Raw genomic sequence first — 22,175 nt, forward strand, 5'->3', positions numbered from 1 at the left:
ACAGGCTGACTTCCCTGTGTGCTTGGACAAACTCATTCATCACAGGCAAAACGAACATGTCCCGAATGCCCACGTCCTTCAGGAACTGCATCTGGAGGTGTTGGCACACCAATTGCATCACCTAGCAAAAGAGGAAAACAGCAGGAACGACGTGAATACATCATCGCCATGCAGCAGTCTACGCCCGTCAATTTCTCACAGCGGTAGTAAGGTCCTTAGGTGTCTGGGAGCACAAGGCAGGTGCAGGTGGGTGAGTCATAATTTCCATCCCTGACGCCAAAACTTATTTCAGGCTGTGCAAGAGATAATGACATGGGTTAATTGTCACACAAGCCAATTAGAAAGCTGCCATGCTGTTAATGGTTAGTAAACTGAACTCACAGACCAGAGGTCGCTAAATGGGCACACCACAGTTAGCTGATCGGCAAGTCACGTGTGATGCAGCAAAGTGTGGCTTTCAGCCGGCTCTTCCAACACATCTGGTCAACGTGGAAAAGTAGAATATGGGACCTTCCTGGTGTGGACTAATCAGTTTCAAAGACAATGCATATATTATCAGAGCATGTTTGCATGTTCACCACAAGTACGTGTGGTTAATGCAGACAGGATTCCTTGAATGAGGATTCTGTTTGGTGTTTTAACATCTTGACACCAGTTGTATTGCCAGAAAGGGTAAAACCTATTATTATATGGAAAAGTAGACCAAATACTCGTAAAGAGTTCGCTCTCATGAAAGTCTTTTCACCAGCGGTGGTGTGACCAAGCAATTGCAGAGCTGCACTTTTATATAAGTCAGGTCAGAGCCAGATACACATTGGAGGATAAACATCCCACGGTGGCTGGGCAATTGTTGTGCAATAATGTCAGGTCAAACTTACTTAGGATATTTACAGGTGCGTTTTATTCATGCCGTATATATTAATGCACACATTGTGTAGTAGTGGTATTATTATTAAACTCACCTTTAATGACGATGACCATAAACATGATTAAGAGTGTGACTATTAATGAATGTGCGACTGTACGATGTGGACGTAGCGGAGGGGCCCCCCACGGTGAGCGGTGACGCAACGCGCGCAGTGGCCCGCGTCACGTGGTTGACACCTCACGTGCACAGAGCGAGGCAGGCAGAGCCAGAGGGGGGCGGCGTTGCCTAGGCGACGTTGGCGTCCTCGCGGTCTACTCCACGGTCAAGCTGCGTGTCACTTGGTGACCCCCCCACCGCCTCTTACTGGACACCTGTGAGTGAGAGCTTGATAGCGCTTCGGATTTTGATTCCGAGTACAGTGTGCACAGCACCTGTACGGCGAGTCCTCGTTTAACGCAGTAGATGCGTTCCTGAAAAGTGCCGTGCTAAGCGAAAACTATTTCCCCCGTAATGAATGTCCAAGCGCAGTCAGAATTGGGTTACAAACAACTTGAGGGGACGCCGCCGCGTTACCGTCTCGTCTCGCTCAACCGCGCAGCTCAAGAAAGTAGTTCGGCGTCGACCGCTCACAAGTCGCCTTATGGCGGTGCGCCTTCCCTAAATGAAGGCAACCGCGTTATAGCGTGAACACGCGGGACAGACCCAGTTGTCGTGTGCGGGTCAACTCCCTGAGATAAACTTGCTGCCGACTTCATGCGTTGTATATGCCCAGTGCTCAGCCAATTGTTGTGAGCGTCGCTCCTCTGCCCTCTGTTGTTAATGGAGGGAGACTGCACCCAACTGCCAAGTATCATCCTTCGCGAGCCTCTTCAAAATGCTCATCTTGACACCGCTGGAAGCAGTCATCGACCTTGACCTCACCCCGCTTGCACCAATCGCACAACATCACAGCGTTGACTCTCAACTGTTGCTTGTGTAGAGGGGGTCAGATTGTCCAGACATTCGGTTGATACTAATAGGGTTTATTTGCCAGTATTGTAGATTATTTGAATTACATTTGCTTGGGCGTCAGGGTGGTGCAGTGGTCACGCCCGTGCATGGGATCTTCTGAAGGAGTGCCTGGTTTCGCTTTCCTAATTCTGGTCCCTTTCTCTGCAAGGGTTTACTCCCATAGCAAAACAACAACAAACACATACAATGTAACTGGTACTAGCCAAACATCTGGGATTATTTTTGTTATGCTGCCTTGCCCAAAATGGCATTTGGTGATAAAAAAAATTTGGCAGGAATTGATGCACTAATGCAATTTGAACTCTTATATATTTTTATTTCATGACTTGCTTAGCGTTCATATTCTTGGTTCTTTCCGTAAAGTCACGTAAATAGAAAACAAGAAAAAATTCAAATTAAATAACATTTTTTTTTTTAAAAATAACAAATAAAAAATAAATTTAAAATAAAAGCAAAAAACCCAGGAAGTTTCAATCGCAACACAAGCGGTCTTTATTTTATTGTTTTCTATTTACGTGACTTTACCGAAAGAACAAGAATATGAATTCCTGCAGTCACGAAAGTTAAGTCAAAATTTGCTTCGCGTTCCTTTACTTTGCCCTCCCATCTGTTTGTACTGTTGTTTGTTGTTATAACTTTCTGACTCGCCCCGACTGGACATCTGTGAAAAAAAGAGCTTCATAGCTCATCAGATTCGTCCAGCCTAATTAAAGACATTAACTGACCCAGTTTTCGCGTGGAGATCACGGCCAGGATGCGGAACAAAGGGACCACCGGTCACACTCACGTGGAATGCCTAGGGCATTGCACAGCATTTAAATGGACTAGTTTCGTGAGATTTAGTGGTGGCTTAGGGAAGGCCTTTATTCAACAATGTATATCATGTATATCATGGCCGATAATAATTTTTATAGTCATACACCATAGCCCACGATTTCCTGCACCGTTCATTCACTTGAGGAGACTGCGCATGGTGGAGATGGATGACCCTCGGTATCCTGTCCCAAAGTGATTCCAGTGGTTCAGGTAGTGGAAGAGTTGCTAGAGCTTCTGGCTCTTGCCGAAGCCTTGTGACTTTGGGATGAGAGCGTGGTAGGATGAGTGAAGCGTGGAGCTAAAGCTCCTGGAACATCCTGTACCCAAACAACACCAAACATTCAAAATCTTACAATGCTGCTGTTCCAGCACGAACAACATAACAATGAACAACATTTTCACAAATTCAACGTAATGCAGGAAATTGAGTGGCTTGAGGTTAATTTCAATGTCAGAGCACCGAGCCAATGCCATTGAGGTCCTCCGTTCAAAATTCAGTGAGCCATCTATCAACAAACGTTCCTGCGAATTGAGGGCAGGAATGCTGTGGTCTCAACTTGGTCACCAATGGCTGCACAGTAAACATCATGTCAAATGTGTTTTTGTTCACTGAAGCATATCCCAGCTCTGAGGGTTTGAATTCCATTTGACGTGTAATGAATTATCTTCAGCTTGGATTTCTGGTAAAGCACATCAGTGGCAACTTGTCTCTGAACCAGGGGTTCCTTGTTCGACAAACTGTGTTTCTGGAACATTCAAGCATCCTCAAGTGCCGTGGATAAGTAAGAGTTTTATCGTTCCACTATTGTTTTGTGCACCGTATCAGCTTTAACAGGATTTGCCCAAAAAGCCTTAGCAAGGAAGGATGAGTCTTTGTAAGTTAGCAAATAGAGAGGGTGGAGACCTCAGCATGTAGACATCTCAACCACAACTCTACCTGGTCTCTGTTATTTATTTAATGAGCCAGCCCTTGCCACACTGAGGTTATACGAATGAACCTTGCATGCCACAGACAGGGCAGTGAACGGCAGTTGCTGCTATTGTTTTGGTTGTTTGTAGTTTTTTCTTACCCAGCGATGGCAAGCTCGTACTCCAAGTGCCCATAGAAGGAGGCTGGGTCAAAGATGACGGGCCCTTCATTTATCTCTGCAGCGTTCCCAGTCCATAGGTCACCGTGGAGCAGTGCCGGAACCACCTCTACGTCCCGGAAAAAATCCCCCAACCGAAGCTGCACACCACGCAAAAAACAACACCACTTTATTCATGATAACGTTTTTTTCGAGTTAGATCGCATAAATTTACATGCGTCGTACACCCACTCCAATTGCCATTAGGCAATTGCCAGAAGTCAGAACGCTTCTGGCAATTGCTTGATGATGCTGGTTGTAATCACCAGCGAAAGGTCGTACTCGTTTGAAAATGTTCTGCGTTTCCTCTCTAACACACAAGAGTGCCGAGCAATAACATAAATGGCACGTTCTGTTCATGTCAGAAACATTACTAATGGGCTGTGTTGGGTGGATGTGGGTGTACGACGCATTTACACTTACGCTAAGCCAAAAAAAACTTTATCATGAATAATATTGGTCGCGAAAGCCTGCGTGTGAAACACCACTTTACCTTTAAAGTCACCTCGAAAACCCACTGCGATCAAATGGGTTTCCTATATGGCTGTGCACATGATGAGCTACACTGCTGCATGTATTAACTCTTTCCTGCTCCGAGATGACTGCAAGTTGCGGGGTGCATCCCGTTCACCGCTGAATCTCGTGTACATCATCGGAACGTAATAGGAAGTAAATATTAAATAACTTTATCGGTACCGAGGATCCCACAAGGCCGTGCGGGAAGGTGTGTAGCACAGTTTGGTACCAGCTATAATAGAGTGCTGTCCTGTCGCTACGGTGCTCTGCGGCGAGTACAATGTCTTTAAAAACAACGGCGCTATGCCTCTCTAAATAAAATTACCGCTGAACCACTTGCGCGTTCCGAGATTCGGTGGTCAACGAGACCCATCCTGAAATGAGCAGTCATCTCGGAACAGGAAAGGGTTAAGGGCGAGAGTGAAACGGCTTACGAACCTGAAGCCGAGACCAGAGCTCGCGGGTTTCCCGTTCACCGTAGTCCTTCTCTATCATGTCCAGCTGAAGCTGCAGTCGCTGCCGTGAGAAGAACGTCACCCAGTCCTCCTGCCACTCATTCAGCTGGTGGCATAAATATAGTTTTATTACAGACATTTAAAAACATAAGCAAATAATACCTACTTTATTTAGCCAATCCTTGACCTAAAACAGTGATATTCACTCATTTTCGGAGGGGGGCCACTTTCGCGGATAAGACATTATCAGTGAAAGAGCCATCTCACATTTGAAACCATTGGGGGGTTTGACAGCATGATGGGGTGTTTTCACTTGTGTGTATTGTCGGGGACTGCACGTCAGGGGTCGCAGTAAAAAGGACACCAGGGACTGCCACCGGCCGCGGGCCTTGCAATGAAGAACACGGTCACCCAGAAACGTTGAATTTTATGTACAAATGGCTGGGTAATTCTTAAGACATAATTCGACACTCATGTTATGTACCGATTATCATGCTGTAGTCTTTGAACATCTCATTTTAGCCACCAATTGATATCCTCATAAAAAATTACAACAGCATTGATCCTAACGATAGGTTCTGCGCTTAATTCCCGCACCTCCGTTTAGCACGGTTGGCTATGTACGGTGGAAAGGAAGTTCAACATACATTCATACAAGTCTGTCAAACCCGGCTGAGTGTAATTGGTAATTAGCGAAAACATAACTGATTATGTGAACACTGGTTATGCGAGATCGATCTCTGCGGGAACTTGAGTGACATCTGGTGATGTCAGTTGTAACTGTGTGCCCTGTTATCAATGGTACAACTGTGTGCAATGGAAGAAAATATATGCATTTTTTAATCAAATATATTGTTTTATAAATTTGTGTACTTATGCAAGATAAAATGTACGTCAATCTAGTTCTTCTTAAAATGTAACCTTAAACCAATGTTACCATCATCAGTGGTTAATAGACTATTACACAAAGGACTCTCATATTTCTACGATGTAATACTAATTAGACTGACATCTGAACAACAGCTGATTTCACCGCTCCATGATAAAACTAATTTAATCAAGTAAACATTATTGCCGCTCCTATAAAACTTTGGTCACCCAGGCTGTCCTTCAACAAAAGGGTATATTAAATCTATAATATGCTTTTTTCTGGGTTAGATCGCATAAAAATAAATGAGCCGTTAAACCTACCACCACCTAACAGCCAATTAGTAAGGTTGTCACGTAAACGGAACATGCCAATCCGCTACTAGTACAGCAAACCGAAGTGTTGGAGAGAAAATCCACAACATTTACAATCTGAGTATGACGTTTCGCCAGTATTTACAACTACCATCATTAGGTGGACAGCCAAATTCGTAGAGAAATCCTCCTGTTTCATTCCTTGGAGGGATAGATGTGATGACGTCACTTGTGAGCCCTTCACGAATTGGAATGTTCTGTTTATGTGACAAACCTTACGAATTGGCTGTGTCGGTGGCGGGTATAACGACAAATTTATATTTCAACGATCCAACCCAAAAAAACGATATTATGGATATTGGCCGCGAAAGCCTACGTGTTAAACGGGTATATTAAAATTTTAATGGGCTACAACCAGTTTCATGACTTTAAAGCGGAGATCACATGTGGGATGTAACCACAGCATATAGCCGTATGAAACCCACATACTCTACATCCTCCTGCCCAGGGTCCATACCTGTTGGGAGAAATTCAAGACTGAAATTTGTATCAAAATCTGTAAAGCACATGAGAACCTTAATTTAGCAGTCTCAAACTGACTGGGACCCCTGTCGTGACGGAGCAGCTGAACATTGCACAAAATCATCAATGCATATACAGATATATACCAAGGGTGACCAACTTTCCTGACCCTACCAGCAGCATACCATAATCTTCAGATGGCCGCGGGAGCCACAAGAGATAAAGAGTAGCCATACAGAAGTTGACTCGTGTTAACTGGCTGTGGAATTTTGAGTTTAGAAATCTCAGTGCCCTGGGAGTACTCATGGCCTGCCTCCGATACCAGATTGTTCTCACTTCATATAAAGTTAAATTGAAGAGTTACAAATTAGCAGCGCCTCTGCAGAGCCACACTTGAACTGCCCAGGAGCCACATGCAAATGACGAGCGATGGTCTGGCCAACCATGGTATTTTCTGTACATTATAGAGTTGTAAATCTAGCGTATATAAAAAAATAGCTGGAAACATTTATTTTAGCATTTACTCTATTGCCCTTTAATGAATGAATAGCAAAACTACATGAACTCTCTCCTAAAGCCTTCTTTTGGCTAGCAGACCTTGACATTTATCTCCTGAACATATTGCGATTATATTCTTGGTTCTTTTGGCAAAGTCACATAGAAGGGAAATGATACAAATAAAACATAATATAATAAAATTCTCACGACATTTCGGCCACAATGCAAGCAGCCATCCTCAGGTGAAGAAACAGAGCTGTTGGAAAGACAGCGTCTTAATGAACACTGCCCAGTGTTCACTGCCCAGTGTTCATTAAGACGCTGTCTTTCCGACAGCTCTGTTTCTTCATCTGAGGACGTCTGCTTGCGTTGTGGTCGAAACTTCGTGAAAATTTTATTATATAATGTTTTATTTGTATTATTTTATTATTTCCCTTCCACGTGACTTTACCGAAAGAACCAAGAATATGAATCCCTGCAGTCACGAAAGTTTTAAATCGAAAAATATTGCGATTAGCAAAAATATAAAGGGACGCAATGTTAAATGCTCTAAGTCTCCTTTGCAGAAGAGTTTGCCCTGATGGACTTAAATACAGATACTTTTAATAGCCATAATTCATATATTACCCAACATAATTCATATTCTGAAAAGTACATTGCACACACATGAACAATACAGTTCCCTTCATCACAAAGATGGCTAAAACAAAGAGATGAATGTGATTAGGTGTGGAAAAGCATGACCGCTGGCTGGCTAGTTGTGTTCATGTATGAAATAATGACAGCATGTGTCTATCTCATTCACTAGCTCAATCGCTTGATTTTTACGATTAATAAACAGCTGTATGAAATAATGTTTGTTTACATACAAATCGCCTGTTTACACATATTCATTAGATCCGATTAGCATGCCTACTCTCAGTGCGAAGGAATGTCAACAATACATAGTTGACATGATGCTAGGGTTGGATCGGTGGGCCTAGTTTTCCACATGTTTTACATTTTCATGATTCAATACCGATAGTTTTCTCTTCCTTGTGAAGCCTCTCTACAATCTTCCTGTTGTGAAGGTGCATTTCAGCCAGATGCTGCCCCAACAAGCCTGAGCCCCTGTCAGAGTGTACAACACAATAGACCTGTCAAAGAAAACATTAACTTTATCATGTCCACAAACCCCTAGTAATAATTCATATGCAAACTAAACTACATCATATTGGTCCAGGTGGTCTGTGGCCGAGAACCTCGCTTGAAAATATGAATATATCAGTTCACATTCTGGTTTGGGTGACTCAAAACAATATTCTTCTGGGGTTTATACAATGAGTGTTACTTCCTGGGAAGTCAATCCTATGTAGACTATAAATGAAACCATTTTTTTATTTTACAAGAGCTATTTTTCAGAACCGACCTGGCCACAAATGATAGCCTAACGAAGTGGCTTATCACATGGAAATTTATAGCAGCCAAATGCTCAAAATACTCATGTTTCTAAATGTGCAGGGAAAAACTGGAGAAAAACCTGCACGACCACGGGGAAAACATGCAAACTTCAAATATACAGCAGGCGTTAAGGTCGGGATCGAACCTACGAAGGGTAATATATTCCAGGCGAGGTAGTTAACATCTCCTAGCCACCATGGCGCCCCATTCTCTGACTTATCCACCCACCCACCCACTCGTAAAGCCACCCACCCACTCACTCACCCTGCCACGTACTGAATCTCTAAACCAACAACTCAACCACCCACCCACTCATCCAACCTCTCACTTACTAAACCAGCCACTCACCAACCCACCGACCCACTCATCCACCTATTCACTTAAAATAGTTCAACTACAATTGAATTATTTTAAATTCACCAGGTAACGCCCACTGAGCTATACAGATCCTTGTCGGAAACGACGTGGCAAACAAATGATAGCTCAAAGAAGTGGCTTATCACGTGGACATTTATAGCAGCCAAAGCCTCTAAATGTATATTTCTAAATATGCATGAAAAACTCGGAGGTCCCAGAGAAAAATCCATGCAACCACAGGGAGAACATGCAAACTCCAAATATACAGGCGTCACGATCGGGACCGAACCCACGATGTCCTATACAAATGGCGAGGGAGTTAACATTCCGCTACCCTGGCGCTCCACTCTGACTCAGCCTCCCACCCACCCACTCAAACACCCAGCCAAGCACTCATGAACCCAATCACCCTGGCACCCACTCAATCGCGAAACCCACTCACTCATCCACACACCCAGCCACTCACTTAACCACTTACCTACGAACCCACCTGCATACCCCCCACTCACTAACTCAACGACCCACTCACTCAACACTCCACTAACCCACCCACTCACCTATTCATGCCCCAAATCACACACTGACCCATCCACCCACTTAATCTATAACTCATGCACTCACCCACCCACCTGCTCACCAGCCACTTATCTACTCACCCACCCACTCATCCTGCCACCTACTCAACCTCTAAACCACCCACGCACCGAACTACCCACCTACCCAATCACCCATCCAATAAACTACAACTAAACTATTTTGTATTTTGCCAGGTAAGCCCCACAGAGCTATATAAAACATTTTAGAAGTGATATGGTTACAACTGATACGTGAACGAAGTGGCTTATCAAGCTGGCATTTAGTGCAGCCAAATCTTCTAAACAAATCTTGACTCTAAATGCGGAGAGATAAATCTGGAGGACCGGGAGAAAGATCCACGAGGACACAGGCAAAACATTAAAACTCATAATATACAGGCAGCAGGGTCAGAATCGAATACACGATTTCCTGTATACTCAGTGAGGTAGTTAATATCTCACCATAGTGGCACACCGCTCTCTGACCCACTCACCCAATTACACACTAACTCACCCACTCAACCTCCCACATTAACTTACCCACCCACCAGTCACTCCCCCATTCACCCAACCACCCCCTCACTCACCCAACCACGCACCAACTCACCTACCCACTAACTCACCCACCCATCTTCTCCCGCACTCAGCCAGCCACCCGCTCAATCACGTGCCGACTAACTTACTCACACACTCACCGACCAATACACCCATTCACCCACTCATTTACCCACCCACAATCTCACTACCCAAGCCAACCACCCAGCCTCTCACTCACCCACTTATTCAATCACTCACTACCCCACACACTCACCCAACCACTTGCTCACTTACCCATACGCTAACCCAACCACTCACTCACCGACTCACCCACCCACTAACTCATCAAAATTAATTCTCAACCACTCACCCAACCACCCACGCAATCTCATACCCACTAACTCACTCACCTACCCATTTATGCACTCACGCACCCACTTACTCACTCACTCACGCACCCACCAACCAACCCACCTACCCATCTCTTCACTCACTCACCCACCCACACAGTCAATCACTCACCTACATACCTACCCACTAATACTCACCCACTCAACCAACAACGAACTCACCAACCCACCCGTCGACTCACTCACTCAGGTACTAACCCACTCAACTTCTAACCCACACACTAACCACCTAACCACCTACCCACACGCTCACTCACTCACCCACACACTCACTCACTCATCCACCCACCCAAACATCCACTCACCCACCAACTAATTCACCCACCCACTCACTCCCTCATCCATCCACTCACCTACTCGCCCATCCACTCACTTACTCAATGAGCCACTCACCTTCTCACCCAGTACTTACACATCAACTGACCCTGCCACCCACTCAATTTCTAACCCACCCACTCACTCAACCAGCTGCCCACTCCCTCAGCCACTCACCTACTTACCCACCCCACTTACACATCCACTTACCCTGCAATCCACTCAATTTCTAATCCCCCACTCACCCAACCACCCGCCCACTCATCTACTCACCCATTACCACGGAATTATTCACCCACCCATCAGTCAACCACCCAATAATTCAACCACTCACAAACTAAATCACCTATTAATTAAACCACCCACTACCTCAACCACCACTAACTTAACCACCGAGCCACTCATCCACTCAGCAAGCCACCCACTACTATATCTCTAACCCAATATCTCACTCACCCACCGCCCACTCACCTACACACGTATGCACTCACTCACACACCGCTCACTCACCTACACACTAAATTATGTTTATTTTACCAGGTGAGGCCCAATGAGCTACATAGCTCGTTTTCAAAACAACCTTCACCACAAATAAACCGACCATTAAAATTATAGACTGATCATTTCTTTGTCAGTGGGCAAACGTACAAAATCAGCAGAGGATCAAATACTTTTTTCCCTCACTGTAAATTGCGGGGGTCACAAAAATATCTCCAAAATCCTGAATAAACACAAGATCCAGGTCCGATTCAACACAGTACAAAAAAATCCGTGATCTGGTTCCATCTGTAAAGGATGTGGTTCCAGACATACAGTACCCGGGCCTTTACAAACTAAAGTGCCTCTGTGGTAGCAGCTACATTGGAGAAACCATACGACATATATCGGACCCCATCCGCGAACATAAAGCAGACTTGAAACACGGTAGGACGAACTCCTCTGCCGTGGCAGATCACTGTTATAATTCAGTGGGCTCACATGACATTGACTTCTCCAAGACAAAGGTTCTTTGCAAGCCAACCGGCTACCATGAGAGATTCGTTCATGAGGACATCCACATATACAAGCACAGAGACAATTTCAACCGAGAAGATGGATTCTGGCTTAGTAACCATTGGAAAGATGTTTTAAACCATTTTGGTTCTTAATTGATTGTATTTTATGGTGATTTTCAAACCGCAGCCCTTTCGCTGGCACTGCCTCTTAATACTTCTCACACCACGGTCAATGCTATGGTTTACAACAAGTAGTATAATAATTAATAGTATAACATTGTAATGTTTAACATAACTCATAAGGCAATATATAGCATCGTAATTGCATAATGAATATACATCAGTGTGGTATATAGTTGGGTTCATAGAATAAGACATAGTGTAATATCACAAGTCAAATAGTTTATAATCTAAAGTATAGGGTAGTGTAAAGTAACGCATTGTATAATTCAAAAGTGGAATTTGTCTATGATATGATGTTATACCATGTAGTTTAGATTGGAAGGTATAATATTGTATTATATAGTAGTCCAGTTTACAGCATAGTCATAAGGCAACTCAGGACACAACAGCGCACCTTGGCTGTTGCACTTGCCCCTTTTCTTGTTTCCTCTCTGCCTGTGTTCCCAGCCCCCTCCCTCCTCCTCTCCGGAGGTGATGCTGGTAACATGCAAATTCATATTTTAACTCTGCCCACAGCTTAATAGACGCGGTCCTTGCATGTCAGCGTTCATTCAAGCTCTGTCTTCCGGACAGACCTGTCTCTTCACTTGAAGAAGGCCACTTGTGTTGTGGCCAAAACGTCGTGAGAATTTGATTGTCTTATTTTATTTTATTATTTTATTCCCATTCTACGTGACTTTACCGAAAGAACCAAGAAGACGAATCCTTGCAGTTATGAAAGCTTTAAACCGAAATTTACTTTTTATGTCACCAGGCAAGGCCCACTGAGCTATATAGATCCTTTTCAGAATAGACCTGGCTACAAATGATAGATATACGAGTGGCTTATCACAGATACATTTATTGCAGCCAAATCCTCTAAACGCATGTTGCTTCTAAATGCGGAGGGAAAACCCTGAGGATCTAGAACAAAATCCAGGCGACCACGGGTGAGAACTTACAAACTCCAAATATACAGGCGACAGAGTCGGGATCAAATCCACCACCTCCTGTATACTAGGCAAAATAGTGAACATCTCACCACCTTGGCGCCTCACTCTCTGACTCAACCATCCACTCACTTACACGCTAACTTACCCACTCAACTTCCCATGTTAAATTACCCACCCAGTCGTCACTCACCCATTCACTTACTCACCCAACCCGTCACTCACCCCTCCGCTCACCCACCCACTCACTCATTAACTTGCCCACCTATCTTCTCAACCACTCACCCAGCATCCCACTCAATCTCATACCAAACTAATCTACACACACCCACACACCCACTCACTGACCCACTCACTTATGCACTTGCCCAACCACCCACTTACTCCCTCATGCACTCACCAACCCTCCCACCCATCTCTTCACTCACACACCCACCCCACCAATCACCCACCCACTAACTAGCACCCACACACTCCCCTACTCACCCACTCACCGACCCAGCACTCACTCACCGAGCCACTCAATCGCTAACCCACCCACTCACCCACCCACCTGCCCACTCACTCACCCAGTCACTAACGCACTCACTCAATGTATAACCCACCCACTACCCACCTAACCTCCTTCCCACACACTCATTCACCCAACCACATACCCACCCACACTCACCCATACACTTACCTACTCGCCCAGCTGCTCAATTATTTACCGAGCCACTCACCTAATTACCCAGCCACTCACCTACTCACTCACCCACTTACACATCCACTCACCCTGCCACCCAGTCTATTTCTAACCCACACACTCACCCAACCACCTCCCACTCCCTCGGCCACTCACCGACTCACCAAATCACCCACTACCCAAATAACTAATCATCCACCCACCCATCACTCAACCAAACAATAATAAAGCCACCCAGTAATTAAACTACCCATTAACTCAACCACCCACTAACTCAACCACCCACTAACTCAACCAGGTTTATTTTACCAGGTAAGGCCCACTGAGCTATAAATATTGTTTTCAGAAGCACCATCGCCAAAAATTATAGCTCAAAAAAGTGGCTTATCATGTATACATTTATAGCAACCAACTCCTCTATATACATGTTTCTAAATGTGGAGGGAAATATACAGGCATTAGGGTCAGGATCGAACCCACAACCTTCTGTATACGATGCGAGGTAGTTAACATATCGCCACTGTGGCCCCCCACTATATGATTCTCCCACCCACTAACCCACACAGTCACCCACTCACTTAAACACCCACCGTCACATGCATCCAGGCACTGACTCACCCAGCCACTCAGTACCCATAAACCCACCCAGGCACTCACCCATGCACTTGCCCACTCATCCACCCACCCAATTATCCACACACTAAACTAAATTTTGAATATTTTTTTTTATATTTTACCAGGTCAGGCCCACAGCAAAATAGATATTTTTCAGAAGTCACGTGACGACAAATAACAGTTCAATGAAGTGGCTTTTCACGTAGAACGTTATAGCAGCCACATTCTATAAATGCATGTTTCTAAATATGGAGGGACAACCCGGAGAACCCGGAGAAAATTCCACCCGACCATGGGGAGAAGATGCAAACTCCAAATGTATACAGGCTTTAGGGTTGGGGGGAACCTACGAACTCCAATATACCGGGCGAGGGAGTTAACATCTCGCCACTGTGGCGCCTCATTATCTGACTCACCCACCAACTCAACTACTAAAGCCACCCACACACTCACTCACCCACTCACACACTCACTCACCCACTCACAAACCCACTCACTCACTAACCCACTGACTCATCAACACACCAAGCCACTCACTCAAGAACTTACCTATGCACCCACCTACACACCCACTCACTCTAAATGTACAGACATCAGGGTCGGGATCGAACCCATGACCTAGTTTATAAAAGACGAGGCAGTTAACAACTCGCCACCATGGCACTCCACTCTCCGGCTCAGCCACCTACTCACCCACCCACTCACAAACCCACCCACTGGATCTCAAACACACTCACTCACTCACCAATTTACCCACCCACTCACCCTGACACCCACTCAATCTCCAACTGACCCACCCACGCACTCAAAATCCCACCTACCCACTCAACCATCCAATAAACTGAAACTAAACAATTTTTTTTTTATTTTACCAGGTAAGGCCCACAGAGGTATATCAAGTGACCTGATTACAAATAATACGTCGACGAAGTGGCTTATCACGTAAACATTTATTGCATTCAAATCCTTTAAACGCATGTTGATTTGAAATGCGGAGGGAAAACCCGGCTATTTTAATGCACACAATGGACCGGAAGGACAAGCGCAAAGGGTTCGCATAATGCGCATGCATAATGTACGTTGACTCATTAATCTCCCCCCCCCTCCCCACTTTGCATCAAGAGCGCCAAAGTGTGGTCACCACATCTATGCCTCTTTATAAGGAACGAAACAGACTAACTTCTCCACAAATCTGGCTGTCGCCTGATGAAGCTAGTTGTAATTACTGGCGAAACGTTGTACTCAGATTGTAAATGTTGTGGCTTGACTCTCCAACACACCGGTGTGCTGTACTAGTGATAAATTGGCATGTTCTGATTACGTGACAACCCTTACTAGTTGGCTGTGTCGGGTGATGGTGGGTTTTAACGACACATTTATATATTTATGCGATCTAACCCAAAAAAACCCTCTATTATGGATAATATTGGTCGCGAAAGCCTACGTGTAAAACAAATCCCAAGGAATCAAAAAAATCGACGCGACCACGGAAGAAGATGAAAACTCCAAATATACAAGCTTCAGGGTCGGGATCGAATTGATTACATCCTGTATTCTGGGCGAGGGTGTTAAGATCTCGCCACTGCGGCGCCTCATTATCTGACTCACCCACCCGCTCAACTACTAAAGCCACCCACACACTCACTCACCCACTCACAAACCCACTCACCCTGCCACTCACCCACTCATACAAATCGGGCATCAATACCGTTGCTTTGTATGATCTGTGAAACGCAGAATATTGCAGATAAAATCGGACATTTTGAGCTTGCTGCCGGATCGATTGAGTGGAATCAATACAATTAGTCTCGATTCACGATCAACAAAGACCATATATAGGAAAATCTCTGATCTGTGATTTTGATTGCATCATACTGCAGCGCCCCTTTGATGTTATAAAGCACTTGCCCCAACAGTCTGTTAAAGGCTACACGGGGGATCTTTGTGTGCGAGTAGCTCACAGCTCCTTGAGAGATCTGGACACTGTCCGATCATCAGCGAGCTCCTCCGGCAGGCAAGGCTGAGTTGGCTGTTGTCTGTGCATTAAGAGGTGTTAAATATCCCACGTAGAGGAGTCTGCTTACAGGACAGATAAGAGGTTCTTCACGTACCGTGCCCCGTGTCACCTGAACGTTAAATGGGGCCCCGGTAATTCAGTGTCCACCGCTGAATCATCTTTCACCATCACCACTCGTCCATGAAGGCCAATGCGACGAGGCCATAGATAGACGGCGCGTTATAACGGAGGGGGGGGGGGGACCAGGAGAAACGTCGTGCTACGTGACATCACAACACCCTGCACACAACCGTAGTGGCAGATTAGGGTGCGCATCGTTAACGAATATGTGGTGTAAGTGGTTGAGAGTAGATGGGCGGGCACGCCATGGGCTGGAGTGGAGGTGGACTGATGCGGTACGGGAGGATGTGGAGCTGAGTGGGCTTTGCCGACGACTGGTACCAGCAGTGTCGGAATCGGCCTCTGTGAGGGAGGCTCGTGAAGGATGCTTCTACTGGGCAGTTGGAGACAGTCGCCCTCCACCAACAACAGAGGAGTGACGCTCACAACAACGAGCGGAACACCGGATGATAAATATGCAGCAATTTGGCACAGTACAGGGAACAGGTGGTGCATCTGCCAGTCATCTCAGTCAGCCAACCCATGGCACCTGGGTCTGTTCCAGGACCTCCGGTCAGCGAGCCTTCGACACTTCACGTGGCTTCAAAGTGCACCTGGCCTGGCACAGGCGCCGTGGTGACGTCACTGTCACTTATTGGCGAATGGCGACGGTCGATAACGCAGCGGTGGTTGTGAGAAATGCCATTTTGGGGGGGGGGGGGGGGGGCGCCAAACCTGACCAGCTGTAAACCTCACGTCGCCTCGCAGCCACACAATGGCAACAGGGAGTTCTGGATGGGTGCAAGGGGTTGGTAATCCCCCCCCACCTTCAACTAAATAACCACACACGCGAGCCCTTGGGTCTCTCTGTGAGTCGATGGATCTGTGTGTGGTGAGTCTATGGGTTTCTGTGAGAGTCCGTGGGTCTCTGTGTGGTGAGTTTATGTGTCTCTGTTTTATGAGTCTATAGGGCTCTGTGCGAGTCTGTTTGATTCGGTGGTTCTCTGTGTGATGAGTCTATGCGTTTTTGTATGACTCTATGGGTCTCTATGTGGTGATTCTATGGGTCTGTTTGGTGAGTCTATGGGTCTCTCTCTGAGTCTATGGGTCTCTGTGGTGAGTCTATGGGTCTCTATGTGAATATGGGTACGATTGAGTCTATGGGTATCTGTCTGGTGAGTCTGTCTCTCTGTGGTGAGTCTATGTCTCTGTTTGGTGAGTCTATAGGGCTCTGTGCGAGCCTGTGGATCTGTTTGAGTCTGTGGTTCTCTGTCTGATGAGTCTATGGGTCTCTGTGGTGAGTCTATGGTTCTTTGTGCAAGTCTGAGGGTATGTGCGTGGTGAGTGTATAGGTCTATGTGTGATGACTCTATGGGTCTCTATGTGATGGATATCTCTGGTGCACATATCCTGGCACAAGCACTGTGGTGTCGTCACCACCACTAAGTGGAGAATGCTCCTACCCCTGTTCCTGCTTGTTGTTGTGCTCGGGAAGGAGAGAGAAAACTAGACTAAGGTCCACTGAGCTAAACATCTCTTCTTCAGAAGCGACTTGGCACCAATGATAGCTCAACGAAGTGGCTCATCATCACAGTCACTAAAGTTTTAAGTCAAAACTTTAAACGAATGTTTCTAAATGTGGAGGGAAAACCGGAGGACCCGGAGAAAAAGTCCACACGACCACGGGGAGAGACAGAGACACGCAAACTCCAAATATACAGCAGGCATCAGGGTCGGGGTCGAACCCACAACCTCCTGTACACCAGGCGAGGTAGTTAGGGGGGAAAGCAGAGACAGCGAGAGGGAGGAGAATTAGTCAAACTCACACTCAGTATTACTAACTAACCATGATACACTCACCATGATACTCACCATCATACTCACGCATTCACCATCATACTCACACACAAGCCCACACACATCAACAGTCGCCATTCACCACTACGTGGCGGTGATGTCCCCACAATAACTCAGGTGCCAAGGTTTGACGGCTGTGCCAGGCTAAGTTCAGGAGGAGGTCACGGGCCAGACTCAGGTGCCATGGGTTGACTGCTCTGCCTGGCTAGGTACAAGAGGAGGGCTAGACCCTGGTGCTATGGGTTAACTCGTGTGCCACCACCTGCACAACCACCACAATAACAACCACACAACAATAACCACGACCAACAACTGTAACCACAACTATAATTTAACCACAACTATAATTCCCATCAGCCACACGGCCCTCTGGGAGTGCCTCTCAACTGCAGCAGCAGCAGGGCCGAGCTCTGCTTGAAGCAGCGCCGTGAACTCAGCAGAACGTGACGGCTGTGGGCCAGGCGCCTCCTCTGTCTCCCCCCACCGCCGCCGACGCCACTGCTGATGTGGACACACCGCGCGAGGTTCTCACCTTCATGCTGAGTCGACGTAGAGGAGGCCCAGCGAGCCGCCGCTTCAGAAGCTTTCGCGAGCCACTGACGGTGGCCATGAGCGGGAAACCAAATCAGCCGCTCGCCACCCACAATCCACAGCGCGCGCCGCCTCCACTCGGCCCCGGCCTAAGCTGAAGTAGCAGCGGGGGAGGGGGGCGGGGCATGGGGGGTGAGGGCAGGGGGGGCATGGGGGGTTGTGAGGGGGCATGGGGGGGTTGCGAATGTGGAGGGGCGGGGGGGGGAAGGGGGGTCACGAGGAGGGGCAGGGGGGGCAGGGGGGTAGTGAGGGGGAGGGAAATGGCGGACCATGGGGCGTGGTTGCGAGGGGGGGCAGAGGGGAGGAGCTCAGATGTGAGGGGGAGGAGCTCATGGCTCTGACGTCACGGGGGCGTGGTTACCTTGGACCACCACCCGCGTCTCGCGCCACGTGCTTCCCACTGGCAGTTTGGCCGTTAGAGAGACGCGGACCGACCCCAGAGCAGGAGTGGAACCGAGCTGTGGGTGAGTGGTGGCGGTGGTGGTGTGAGTCTCTCTGTGCGAGTCTGTGTGTGTGTGAGGCTTTCTATATGAGTCTGTGTGTGTGACTCTCTGTGTGTGTCTGAGTCTCTCTCTGTGTGTGTGAGTCTCTCTGTGTGAGTCTGTGTGTGAGACTCTCTGTGTGTGTGCCTCTCTGTATGTGTGTGACTCTCTGTATGTGTGTGAGTCTCTGTGTGAGTCTCTGTGTGTGTGTGAGACTCTCTGTGTGTGTGTGACTCTCTGTGTGAGTCTCTGTGTGTGTGTGACTCTCTGTATGTGTGAGTCTCTCTGTGTGTGTGTGTGAGTCTCTGTGTCTGTGTGTATGTGTGAGTCTCTGTGTGAGTCTGTGTGTGTGTGTGTGAGTCTCTGTGTGAGTCTCTCTGTGTGTGTGTGAGTCTCTGTGTGAGTCTGTGTGTGTGTGAGTCTGTGTGAGTCTCTGTGTGTGTGAGTCTGTACGTGTGCGAGTCTCTGTGTGCATCTGTGTGTGTGTGGAACGGTCGTAGAGCTGACAGCGCGCCGCGCTATGAACCCGGCGACCCCGAGTTGGATTCCCTCTAAAGGCCAACAGCAGTAACGATTATCTGAACCGGTGCTGGGCCTCCCCTAGGTTGACTCAACCTCGAATGAGTACCTGGTGTGGTGTGTAAAGATCGCCACTGGGGAGACAAAGGTGGCCGGGCGTGGTGCTGGCAATCCAACCCCCTCGTGTGTCGTGCCGGCCTTCATACGTACTGCTGGCTAACAGCACTTGCCCCTACAGCCTGTTAAGTCTCTACGGGGATCTTTGTCTTTGGTGTCCCATACTGGCAGGGGGAGGAGTGGTGGTGTTAATGTTGGTGGTATTAGTGGTGGGGGTGCTCGTGATGGTGGTGGTGTTAGTTGTGTTAGTGATGGAGGTGTTAGTGATTGTGGTTGTTAGTAGTGGTGATAGTGGTGGTGTTACTGGTGTTAGTGATGGTGGTGTTGGTGGTATTAGTGATGGTGGTGTAAGTGAGGTGATCGGATGCCATGGTGGTCCCCATCTTTAAGAAGGGAGACCGCACAGACTGTAACAACTACAGGGGCATCTCACTCCTCAGTGTGCCGGGAAAGGTCCTGGCAAGGATTATTCAACACTGCCTTACCAGGCATGCTGAGGAGAGGCTTGTGGAGCCCCAATGTGGTTTCAGGAAAGGGTGGTCCTGCACAGATGCCATATTTTCTGTCCGTTTGCTAAAGCAGAGGTGGAGGGAATTCCAACAAGACCTACATCTCTGCTTTATTGACCTGGTAAAGGCCTATGACACCATCAGTAGGCCTGGGCTCTGGGTTCTTCGTGCTTTCGGAGTCCCTGACCCGCTGCTCACGATCTTTAAGGACCTTCATTATGGTGAGCGGACCCGGGTAAAACTACATTGCCGGGAGTCGGAGCCATTCCCTGTTCACCTTGGGGTCCGACAGGGATGTCCTCTGGCTCCAACATTATTTAACATCTATTTCGACCACGTAGTTCGTGAGGCCTTCAGTAGCTGTACCGGAGGAATTTTCATCTGGTACAGATACAGTGGGAGGCTGATCAATGCCCGGATGCCGTCAAGGGATGGCTCCCTATTGGTCAACCACGTTATGTATGCCGATGACGTGATAATTGCGGCTCACTCAGAGGAGGAGTTGGAGGCGCTGCTGCTAAAACTGGAGTGTGCCACTAAGAGGTGGGGCCTTACCATCAGCCCCACCAAAACGAAGCACCTGCCTGGGTATTTTGTACCATCGGGCACTCCACCTCCACAACTCCCAATCAGTGATGGGGCAGTTGTGGAGAGAGTGGAAAGTTTCCCATACCTGGGCAGTGTGCTCATGACCGTCTCCGGTTTAACAGCAGAGGTCTCACTCCGAATAATTCGAGCGGCATTATCTTTTCAGCAGTTGCGTAACGCTGTGTGGAAGCTACCTGGTCTGTCGCTCCACACGAAGCTTCGGGTCTTCTCAGCCACAGTCATTCTCTCCCTTCTCTACGCTTGTGAAACGTGGACCCCCCTAATGGAACATCTTTGCCGGTTAGAAACATTGAGGCTGGCCTGCCTCCGATCAATCCTGGGTTTAACCAGGCTGGATTGTGTGAGGAGCTCACAAATCCTCGAAAGATCTGGACAAAGCCCCATCAGTGAGCTCCTCCGGCAGGCAAGGCTGCGTTGGCTGGGCCATGTAGCCCGCATGCCCAATCACCGCATGCCCAAGCAGCTTTTATTTGGCCGGATCGAGGGGGCTGAACGGACGCAGCACGGGCTAGAGAAGAGATGGAATGATGTGGTACAGCAGGATGTGGAGCTGAGTGGACTTGCCGATAACTGGTACCAGCTGTGTCAAGATCGGCCTCTGTGGAAGAGGCTCGTGAAGGACGCTACTGGGCAGTTGGAGGCAGTCGCCCTCCAACAACAACGGAGAGCGCAGGAACGACGCTCACAACAACGAGCAGAGCGCCGGATGGCTAAAGCACAGCAAGTTGGCACAGTAAGGGGCACAGGTGGTGCATCAGCCAGTCATCTCAGTCAGTCGACCTTTGGCACCTGGGTCTGCCCCGTGACCTCCTGCCAGCGGGCGGGCGTTCGACACTTCACGTGGCCTCAAGGTGCACATGGCCTGGCACAAGCGTCGTGGTGACATCACCGCCACTTAGAGGCGAATGGCGATTGTTGTTGTTGGTGTTAGTGATGGTGGAATTTTTGTTGCTGGTGTTAGTCGTGGTGGTGTTAGTGATGGTGGTATTATTGGTGCTGGTAGTGGTGTTCGTGGTGGTCTTAGTGGTGGTGTTAGTGTTGGTGGTATTATTGGTGGTGGTGTTAGTAGTGGTGTTAGTGATGGTGTTAGTGGGGTAGTGTAGCGGTTAGCGTGCTGCGCTAAGAACCTGGCGACCTGGGTTTGATTCCCGCTCACGGCCAACATTGGTGACGATTATCTGAACTGGTCCTGGGCCTCACCCTAGATCGACTCAGCCTTAAATGAGTACCTGGTGCGAGGTGCAAACATTGCCACTGGGGAGACAAAGGCGGCCGGGCGTGGTGTTGGCCACCCACTCCCTCGTGTGCCGTGCCGGCCTTCATAGGTGCTCGCGGACAG

At 47.6% G+C, this 22,175-nt stretch overlaps 1 protein-coding gene across 1 annotated transcript; it reads right to left on the reverse strand.

Moving 5' to 3' along the window:
* Positions 1-1,869: 1,869 nt before the first annotated feature.
* On the reverse strand, positions 1,870-18,767 carry LOC142930454 (fructosamine-3-kinase-like). The gene is made up of 4 exons (XM_076072810.1): positions 18,542-18,767; positions 4,777-4,899; positions 3,766-3,923; positions 1,870-3,012 (listed from the first exon to the last, which is right to left on the reverse strand). Exons 1-4 carry the CDS (start codon positions 18,617-18,619, stop codon positions 2,994-2,996), a joined length of 378 nt encoding a protein of 125 aa, XP_075928925.1. The 5' UTR covers positions 18,620-18,767; the 3' UTR covers positions 1,870-2,993.
* Between the last annotated feature and the right edge of the window lie 3,408 nt (positions 18,768-22,175).

The sequence above is a fragment of the Petromyzon marinus genome, chromosome 39 (genome assembly GCF_048934315.1).
Source record: "Petromyzon marinus isolate PM22_M1 ecotype Great Lakes invasive population chromosome 39, UKy_Petmar_22M1.pri1.0, whole genome shotgun sequence".
Lineage (NCBI taxonomy): Eukaryota > Metazoa > Chordata > Hyperoartia > Petromyzontiformes > Petromyzontidae > Petromyzon > Petromyzon marinus.

Bases quoted from the DNA above. Each gene is read 5' to 3' on its own strand.
- LOC142930454 (XM_076072810.1), bottom strand. From the start codon at position 18,619: ATGGCCACCGTCAGTGGCTCGCGAAAGCTTCTGAAGCGGCGGCTCGCT. The intron at 4,900-18,541 runs GTGAGAACCTCG...TTATGCCACCAG, and splicing joins TACGTCGACTCAGCATGAAG to CTGAATGAGTGGCAGGAGGA. The intron at 3,924-4,776 runs GTTCGTAAGCCG...CGTGGTGTGCAG, and splicing joins AGCTCTGGTCTCGGCTTCAG to CTTCGGTTGGGGGATTTTTT.